Source organism: Artemia franciscana, chromosome 1, assembly GCF_032884065.1.
Source record: "Artemia franciscana chromosome 1, ASM3288406v1, whole genome shotgun sequence".
In the NCBI taxonomy this organism is placed as follows: Eukaryota; Metazoa; Arthropoda; class Branchiopoda; order Anostraca; family Artemiidae; genus Artemia; species Artemia franciscana.
Window position 1 is genome coordinate 58,107,420 of NC_088863.1, and position 10,363 is coordinate 58,117,782.

Here is a 10,363-nt window from a genome sequence, read left to right on the forward strand (position 1 = left end):
TTGAACCGGAAAAATATTTTCTACAGCATGTATGAAATCAGCCAAAATCGATCGAGGCCAAAGTGACTGTTTTTCGTCTTTTCTTCTAAAATCATGATTCACGATTTTTTAAAAACGACTTAATTTGCGAGTATAATAAGTCGGTAATAGGTAAATCCTGTACGTAGATCGCAAATATGCACCTTTTGTTTGAACACTCAAGTTAAGAAATCCAATCCCATCCATAAATGAAGCATCGATCTAGGTTTGAAAACAACATTACACGAAGTTGAATCCCTAGAGAAAAAAATTGGACTGCTAATGCAGAGAAGAAGTTGTGTCCACGTCAATTTATTCTTCACATTAAATGTGATCACACCAAGTTTTTATTATCCAATAAGCAGCTACTCACAACTAGGTAATTTTTTTATTTTAATTTGAACAATAAATCACTGGTAATTGGAAATTGCAAAAGGATTAGAGATTCATCACATTTCTTTAATTAATCGCATGTCTTCTTCATGTTCAATTTGGACCTGAGCATTAGAGCAACTATTTCCTTTTGCAAGATTTTCAAACAATGTTCCATTAAGAAGTCATTTCGAAAACAGCTATACCAGTCAATATCACAAGATCACTAACAACAATACTTCACGACGGTGAGAATTTTCTTTGGTCCCATTGGAAGATCCATGAGGATAGGGCAGAGTATACCGTTCTAGACTTTCCATCCCAAATTCTCAGGATTAAGGGCAGTGCTCTAAAGACTAATTCAATCTTGTACTTGAAGAAAGGGTCGCAAACAGTGAAACAGTGCTGCTGAAGTAAGAGGTAGATCTTAAGGATGGACGAAATTTGTAGACATTGCTACTTTCTACTGAAGACTCGATATCGGTCACTTGTGTGCAAACACAACTGGCTCCGGTCAATCGGGGCCAGATGTATTAGGAATGAAAATTTGTAGGTTCAAAAGTGGTATCATTGGGCACACTTGAATATAACTATGCCGTTGCTATAAAGGATTTTTCCTTGTGAGTCTTCAAGACCCATTTTAATCATAAAGACAAAAGCCAGATGGCTATTTTAATTGCTTTGCTCCTGCTCATGGAAGAACGACAGCCAGACGTAAAATCGATGAGACATGCTTTGTAGGCAGCCCACCCAGGAATGCATCAAATTCCAATACCAACTAGCAATCGGAATTCCTTTTGTTAGACACCTTCACACTTCTTGGTACTGAAATTATCAGGCTGCTGTCCCTACTTCAGCTCCAAAGAGGCCCGACCCAGGTAACCAGGAACCGACTATAGTTTTACCGCATGTATTGAACTATCAAGAACATAAAAAGACAATTCAGCTTACTCTAATAAGTACGGCTGATTTTTAAAATCATGGTAGATACGCTCATTGGTTTTGGATAAGACGGTACACAGTCAAAGAAAAAGCTTGGGTTACTGGGATTAAGCAGATAAAAAAGGAACAAAGTGGAAAGCCAGTTAAGAGCAGCACGAAAAATCTAACTGCTTTCTTTCTTTTACTGTAGTATTTATTTTCTTTCCTTTTTGAGGACAGATTTGTTTCGACTATTCTATGTTTCATGTATATTCCCACAGCTAGTATTTTGCTTAAAGACCAGAATTGAGTAAGTCAGTTCAGTTCATTGATGCATTACAGATTAATTCTAGCTAGCCCCCCTACATTTCATTTCTCCGCTATCGTTGCTGGCTAAATAGTGTTCATCATTGATGGAAAGGCAAATTTTCAATATGCAAATTAAAAAAAATTGATCCTGATACTATCGAAGACAACCATTTCCTCATTTTATAAATGAGAGAAAAACCCGAAAGAGAGAAACCATTTTGATGAAAATTATACCAGTCGCTGAGTAACAATGGTAAAAGACCGCTTAGAGGTCTTTCGGCATTCAGAAGCTTTTCTGAAGGTCCAGTGCTTGTATGGTATATTACACAAATATTCTCGAAGTCAGGATAATGTGTAAGGTAAAAAAACAGATACAAGCCGATGGCTTTTTTCAGCAAGATAATGAGTTAAAGATTTCTATGAATATAGATTTTGCTTGAAGTAGTTTTGTTGAGAAAAATTAAATCAGTGATATGTTGTTTCTATGATACGAATCTACTCGGTTTTCGAAATGGAGAAGTTTAAACTCTATGCTAAAGATTTTACATTACTTCATGTCAATTAGCCGCCTCACAATCTGTGTTGTTAGGCATTTCGGTTCAATTTTGGCAAAAACTGGCATTTTACATAAAAAAAAAACGGCTGAAATAAGTTGTTGAAAAAGATGACTATTGTGTTTTTGTTAATGCTTAACTGAGCCTACTTCTGTTGTTCTACAACAATTGTTTTGATACAATCACCCATAGGAAAAAAAACACGCACAATTGCAACCTATTGAAAGATGTAATTTTCATCGTGGGTAAAGTTGGGGAGACAATGGTAATTTCAATTAAGTAATTTTTATTTCAATTGGTCTTTGAGGTCTTTCAAGCATTTGTTTTTTATAAACTCTGAAAATTTTTTACTCGTAAGAAAATATTTCGGTTGAATCAGAATGAAAATTTCTATTTTCAAAATAGTTTAACCAGGGAAGCTTTTCACTGGACCAGTTTGATTTTGATCCTTTGATTTTAAATTAGAATTAAGTAGTTATGGGCATCAGGCCATGGCTAATTGTAGAAAAAGCCAAGACAGATAGTCCAAGTGAGTGAGAGGCAAATCTGTCATAAGCCCTTTTCAGGATTGTATAAAAATAATGTAAGTTCATTTGTTGATAGATAAGTCTATCTATCATCCGTCCATAGGTCATTCCTAGGGCAGAACTAAGGTAGATAGTCATAGATCTAAGGGATGAAAGATTGGATTGATTTTGGGCTGGAGCGTGACGGACAATGTCCACCTTTATTTAATTAAACCTTTATTTTATTTCGTTTTATCTATGGGCCGTAGATCACCTTTTCTAAGGCCGTAACTACTATTCCAGCCCTGCCACAAAGGATGAAGTCCTATTCTAATTTACAAATGCGCGGATTAGTCCAAACTAATCTGCTCCTTTCATCTATGGTCAATATACTTTAAGTTAATAAACTACCTCTTTTGCTTAATAATCTTTTGTGGTATTGCAGTTGATGCTAGTATTCCAATAGCATATTTTTCATCAGCGTCTGAATCGTCGTCTGAATCTAACATCGTTTTTGATATATTTCTTCCTTTCCATTCAACAGATTGTACTTCTTCTTCAAGAGTAGTTCTGGGACCAATCGTCAGTTTTTCAAGTAGAGAGCCAACTGTTGAATCAACTGTTCTGTTTTTCTTCCCTATTAGTTCCGCGATTCTCTTCACGGACTCTCTCACTTTCTCTCCTTTATCAGGTAAAGAATTCACAAGTGTCCTATAAAAAGGATATTTTTTAGACTATGTAAATTAAACCTGAATAAAAATTAATTTAAAAAAAATTTCCACAAAAGAAGTTTTTCAAAGAAAAGTACAAAGCTACATTAAACTAAAAATGAGCAGAAATAAAGTCAATTAATGTTTTCAAGCGTAAAATTAGGCTACCATAAATAATCATCAACAAATAAATGAAACATAAAACGAGCATAAATTACAATAAATTTCCGATTCGAACTCAAAACGAGGCAAAACTAAGAGGAGTAGACTAGGGCTTACTTCGACAGTGCCTTCAAACACCAGAACTTAATTTGAAGGTTCATAGTGTCAAAAGAAAAGTTTCAGAAAATGTTTTAAGGGAGTGTCGAACATATTTAAACCAACTATATGCATGCTGGCAGTCAAGGTGGCGCAGCAGTAACATCTCTGAAACCACTCATGGCAGAGCTGTTCCTAGGATTGATGGCAAACGAGGAAAAACTAATTACACCACTCCTCTCCTGACTCAAATATAAGCAAAACAACTGAATCAAAGTGAGAAATTTGATCAAAATGGGCAGTCTCTTTGCCACGGTGCCCAGGAGAGCTTTCCCTGGTCACCCCTCCCCTTTTAAACAGTTCTGGCCGATGGTATTATATTGATATTTTCACAGTGTGTTGAAAAGTGATCAGAAGGTAACCAGGCCATGCGCCCTTTTTAGCCCCCCACCCAGAAAAACACGAGAAAAATCTTGAAACAGCTATTTTGTACAAAATAACCTAAAGGTATTTTGAACAAAATAGCTGTTTCAAGATGCCTCTGAGGATGTCTTGACCCCCCCCCCAGCCCATGGGGCAAGAGCTATAAATTATGCAAGAGGCAAATTGTTTCATGGTGCTAGGTGTCCCTCCTAGGAAAATTCTCCAGTATATAAAATTGAGCAGCCGCAGAGAAAGTATAAAATAGATACCTCGAAATGTCGATCAGATGTCTTAAGGGGTAAGAAATGACCAGACTGTCAGTTAAAAAGAAAAAAAAAAAAACAAAAAAAAAACAGCTAGCCGTTTTCAGTAAGATAATAATAATAATAAAAAAAAATTTAGTGGAATCAAACAGTTTATCACATTTTCTGAGCAAAAATATAAATGAAAGATGAACCCAGATCAGTAGGCAACGATAACAAAGCGTAGCGCTAATAAAGAGATCATAAGGCTTAAATATTATCTTTTATTAGTATTTTACCAGAGGCACTTCATACAGAAGGGATGGTTGTTTAAATTTCAGAGGGGGCTCATTCGATTGGATATAGGAAATTCTAGTGCTCCTTTTACGAGTCAAAAGTGATTGGAAAGCAACCATTCACCTCATTTGTATAAATTTTAGAGGGTGCTTATTTGATTGGATATCAGAAGTTGTAGTGCTCTTTTGTAAGTCAACAGTGATTGGAGGGCAACTTGCCCCCCTCACAAACGCCCCTTTCCCCTCAAATGCATCTAACCAAAAATTTTGAGACATCGATTTTGTTCAAGATAGTCCAAAAGCCAAATTAATATGCCTCCAGGGTTGACAGGCCTCCCACAGCCCCCGGGACAAAGGGCTGTAAGTTATCTAAGTTATCAATTGTTATAAAATATAGTTTTTATGAAAGGGCTGTCGTATGAGCTTTCAAGAGGGCTCATTAAACAGGGAATCAAAAAGTTCTAGTGCTTCCCATAAGGGTCAAAAGTGATATGAGGGCAGCAAGGCCCCATACGCCTTTTCTCAAATGCATCCGATCAAAATTTTGATATTGTCATTTTGCTCAAAATAGTCTAAAGGTCAACCAACTATGCCTCCAGGATTGCCCACCCACCAAACCTTCCAAAATGCATCCGATTGAAATTCTGAGATAACCATTTAGTTCAAAATAGGTCTAAGATCAAATAGCTATGCTTCCAGGGTTAACAAAACCCCGGGACAAGGGCTGTAAGTTATGCAAGTTGCCAACTGCTGACATATAAGGTTTCTATAGAAAAAATGTCACATGGATTTTGGAGGGGGTTCATTTTACTGAAAATCAAAAGTTATAGAGCCCCTATGAAGGGTTGAAAAAGATTAGAGGGTAACCGGCCCCCACACCTTTTTACCCGTAAATGCATCCGATCAAAATTTTGAGATTGCCTTTTAGTTCGAAACCGTCCAAAAGTCAAATAACTATGCCTCCACGATTGACACCCTTTCCCTCAGGTCCTGGAGCAAGGGCTGTAAGCTATACGAGTTGCCCATCGTCAATATATAAGGTTTTGGAAGAGGTGGTCGTATAAACCTTGGAAGAGGTTCGATGAAAGGACTATGTTTTTATGAAAGGACTGACCACAAGAACTTTAGAGGCTAATTCAACAAGAAATTAAAAATTCTAGTACCCTTTTAAGGGATCAAAAGTGATCAGAGGACAGAGGTCCCCAAATGTATCTGATCAAAATTTTTAGATTTCTATTTTATTCAAAATAGTCCAAATTTCAAATGACTATACCACCAGGTTTACAAGCCCCTTCCCCAGCCCAAGGACAGGGGCTGTAAGTTACACATTTTGCCCAACGTTAACATATGAAGTTTTGATGGAAGGGGCAGTCGTATGAAATTAAGGGGCTCATTCGATTGGAAATCAAAATTTCTAGCGCCCTTTTTAAAAGTCAAGTGTTGGAGGAGCAGCCGGCCACGCTCGCACAATAGTTCAAAGGTTTTTATGAAAGGAATGGCCACATGAACTTTAGAGGGGCTAATTCAACAAGAAATAAAAAATTCTAGTACCCTTTTAAGGGATCAAAAGTGATCAGAGGACAGAGGTCCCAAAATGTATCTGATCAAAATTTTTAGATTTCTATTTTATTCAAAATAATCCAAATTTCAAATGAATATACGACCAGGTTTACAAGCCCCTTCCCCAGCCCAAGGACAGGGGCTGTAAGTTACACATTTTGCCCAACGTTAACATATGAAGTTTTGATGGAAGGGGTAGTCGTATAAAATTAAGGCGCTCATTCGATTGGAAAAAAAAGTTCTAGCGCCCTTTTTAAAAGTCAAGTGTTGGAAGAGCAGCCGGCCCCGCTCGCACAATAGTTCAAAGGCTTTTATGAAAGGACTGGCCACATGAACTTTAGAGGGGCTAATTCAACTAGAAATTAAAAATTCTAGTACCCTTTTAAGGGGTCAAAAGTAATCAGAGGACAGAGGTCCCCAAATGTATCCGATCAAAATTTTTAGATTTCTATTTTATTCAAAATAGTCCAAATTTCAAATGGCTATACCACCAGGTTTACAAGCCCCTTCCCCAGCCCTAGGACAGGGGCTGTAAGTTACACATTTCGCCCAACGTTAACACATGAAGTTTTGATAGAAGGGGCAGTCGTATAAACTTAAGGGGTTCATTCGATTGGAAATCAAAACTTCTAGCGCCCTTTTTAAAAGTCAAGTGTTGGAAGGGCAGCCGGCCACGCACGCCATTTTCCCCCAACAAATACAACCGATCAATATTTTGTGATAGTCAGTTTGTTCAAAATAGTACAGAGGTAAAGTAGCTATGCCTTCGGGGTTGAAAACTTCCACCCCTGGAGATGGTCTGTAATTCATACAAGTTGCCCATTGTTAACATATAAGGTTTTTAAGTAAGGATTGATCGTACAAACTTTGGAGGCGGCTCATTCGATTGCAAATCGAAAGTTCTAGTGCCCTTACTAAGAGTAAAAAAATATCGGAGGGTAACCAGCCCCAAGCATATTGGTTGGGCCTTTTAAATTATGATGAAGCAAATAGCTATTAACATATTTTCTTCGGAGGCCTTTGGGGAAAAAGAGGAATGGGAAGGGGGCTAGTTGTCCTCCAATCTCTTTGGTCACTTAAACTTTCAACTTTATTCGAATGATCCCTCTCCTAATCTTCGATGACCCTTGGTTCGATACGATCATCACCCAAGTTTGTCAGTAAGACGGACCCGCGATATCTCAACATCAGCTACAAATATTAAGCTAAAACTTTCAGGCCGAGTTGAGGGAGATATTGAACTAAACCAAAAGACACTATTTGCATCCACGGTTCTCAAAAGAGTGCATCTGCGACAATTTAGGAACGGTAAAGGGAATTAAAGGAAACGGCAATGATCGATTAATATTTTTGTATTCAAATATCGCAACATGGTGCGGGCCAAAATGAATTCAACCCTACAGAAGTCGACATTTCTAATCCATTTATTTAATAAAATTCTCCATACCCATTTAGCTGGAGTTCTTTAGAACAACTAGTATTAAAGTTGGTTGCAAAAAAAAAATTCAAATATATAAAAATCTCACCATCTATAAACTTTTACCGGGATAGTTAAGAAAAAGGCTTTAAAAGTAATGTTTTGCAATCGTTCTAATTATTAACAATCACTAAACAAAAACCACATACTTTTTAGCACATTTTGGACTTCAAATTGCTTCAAGAGAACTTTTGCTTTGTCAGCTCTGACAGAAATGGTATCTGTGCAAATCCCAAGAACAGTTAACTGTATTGCGTAGGAACTGCCAGAGCTGGTTGTCGGGGTTGTTGAACTAAATAATAATTATAGTAAAAAAACAAACAATATATGCATCCAAGGTTGTCAATAGAATGTATTTGCGATACCTGAGGAACGGTTAAGGGTATTAAATTGAATTTTTCAGGGTATGTTGAACTAAATCAAAAGAAACTATATCCATCCAGGTTAACAACAGAGTGCATCTGTAGTGACTGAGGAATGTCTAACGATAATGAGCTGAAATTTTCAGAACATGAGGAAGGGGATGTAGACACACTATTTGCATCCAGATTTCTGAAAAAGTGTATCTGCAATATCACAGGGTGGGCTAAGGGAATTAAATTGAAACTTTAACGACATATTGAGGGGGTTTTCGATTAATATCTGTGTATGTTGAACATTGCAACATGATCAAGACAAAAATGACTTCAGCCCAAAAGAAACCTAAAGCATATGGGTATTTTGAACCTATATACAAACAACATTCCTCACACCAATTCACACAAATTTCTTAAGTACTGCGACTACGAATACTTAAAGAGTACGACTGAAACTACTACTAATATGATTTTGACTGTGACTACTACTCTTCCTACTACTATAACTGCTCAAAAGACTATGTGCACCCAGGCGCTCAAAAGGGAGGGTTCGTAATATCTCAGGAAATATTAAGGGTATTTTGTTAAAACTTTCGTATAATGTTGAGAGAAGGGCATTGTAACGAACCAGGAGACACTATGTGCATCAAGGTCGATAAAAGAGTGTGTATATAATGATCTTAGGAGCGGCTACGGGTGTTATGTTGAAACTTTCAGGGATACTAAGAAGCTAAGGATCTTCAATGTAATCAAAAGATAATATATGCATTCAGGTTGTGAAAACAGCATATCTTCGATATCCCAATAACAATCAAGAATTGATAAGTCTAAGCTTTCAGAGAATGTTGAGCTTAAAGGAGTCTATGGACACTCCGGCTGTCGAAAGGACGTGTCTGTAATATGTCAGAGAAGGCTAAGACCATTATTCTGAGACTTTCAGGAAATGCCAAAATAGGACGTTGAACTAAATCAAAACACGACATGGATCCAGGTTTTAAAAATAGCATGCCTGAAACTTCTAAAAAGCAGTTGGGAGCATTGAGTTGACTTTCTCAGAATGTTGATGGGGAGTGGGTGGGTGAGTTTAATCAATACACTATGTGTATCCCTATTGTCAATAAGTAGTGTTGGTTACATGGATACTACGGTAATTTCATTAGCATAACCGGTTACTATTACTTCTACAAGGCCGATGACACCATAAATAACATACTTAGATGAATTTAAAATTATAACACGTTCTACATAAGAGGGACGACCGCAATTAAAGTTGAAAAGCCAGTTTTTTCGGTATATAAGCTTGGTCTCACGGATAAAGCTTATTAGTATTCACGCAACACTTGAATAGTTACAATGAACTGACAGACTTAAGATAATGCTTTTTCTGTAAATACTTTTCGAATTCAATATCAAATAGATTTATAACGTATTTAACTTTTGTAGTTTTATCCTTTAAGAAATATCTGATTTTTCATAAATCAAAATATAAATCCACTATCCTTACTTCATACTTCAAAAGACATATGTAAACCGATGTCTTCGTATTTAGCGTTGAACTGTAAGGCCCTTAACTTATGATCCCATCAGAAGGGATGAATTTTAAATTGACACTTAACATGGAGACGGATAAAATTGCTGTGTTATGAGAGAACGATATAATTTAACGACGTTATTTCAAAAGTGAAATACTATTAAAGTTGATCTATATGCTTTTAATATCTTGATTGGAAGTTTTTCGTAAGGGAATTCTAAGTCTCATTGTAATCGGACCGTCCTTTGCATAAGTTTCAAGAACTTCCATGACTATACCCCTTAATAATATTATAACAGGGCCCATGACAGCACCCATGAGTGTGCCCCCCACGGTCCGACTTCCAAGGGTTCCCAATGCCCCTACCCCAACTTCTTGCCCTAATGGAATTTTATAGAATTCCTAGAACTTAGTTTTTATCTTATTTTATAAGCCCTGGCGTACATTAATACACGAATTGAATTCCTATGAAGCAGGCGCATACTCATGTGCAAAAGCAGCATTATACAGTTGAAAATCGGACTAAGCTAATGCAAATACTGTTATGTATGTTCCTCCATTCCACTCTATTCAGAGCTCCTAGCGTCTTCAAATGTTTTCTTGTCTTATCTTCTTTTCGTTCAGAACCGGGTGGATTGTCAAATGAGTAAGTTCGGAAACCCTACTATATACATTGTATATATCGTACTTTTTTTCTATAGCCTAGAAAATTGGCTATTAGCCTTTGTTACTTCTCATAAAATACTATTGGATAATTTACTAAGCAAAAAACGTGATATGTCTTAGCCAAGTCGTTAGTATGCCGAACTCAAAAGCGAATGATAACTGGT

General features: G+C 36.8%; 1 protein-coding gene across 1 annotated transcript in view; it reads right to left on the reverse strand.

The window, feature by feature from the left end:
• Positions 1-10,363, reverse strand: part of LOC136035166 (uncharacterized) — a 30,038-nt gene that overhangs the window by 10,533 nt on the left and 9,142 nt on the right. The window contains exons 2-3 of the mRNA XM_065716774.1: positions 7,789-7,938; positions 3,092-3,391 (exon numbers count right to left, since the gene is read on the reverse strand). Of these exons, the coding sequence (XP_065572846.1) occupies positions 3,092-3,391; positions 7,789-7,938 (450 nt within the window). The remainder of the gene's footprint in view (positions 1-3,091; positions 3,392-7,788; positions 7,939-10,363) is intronic.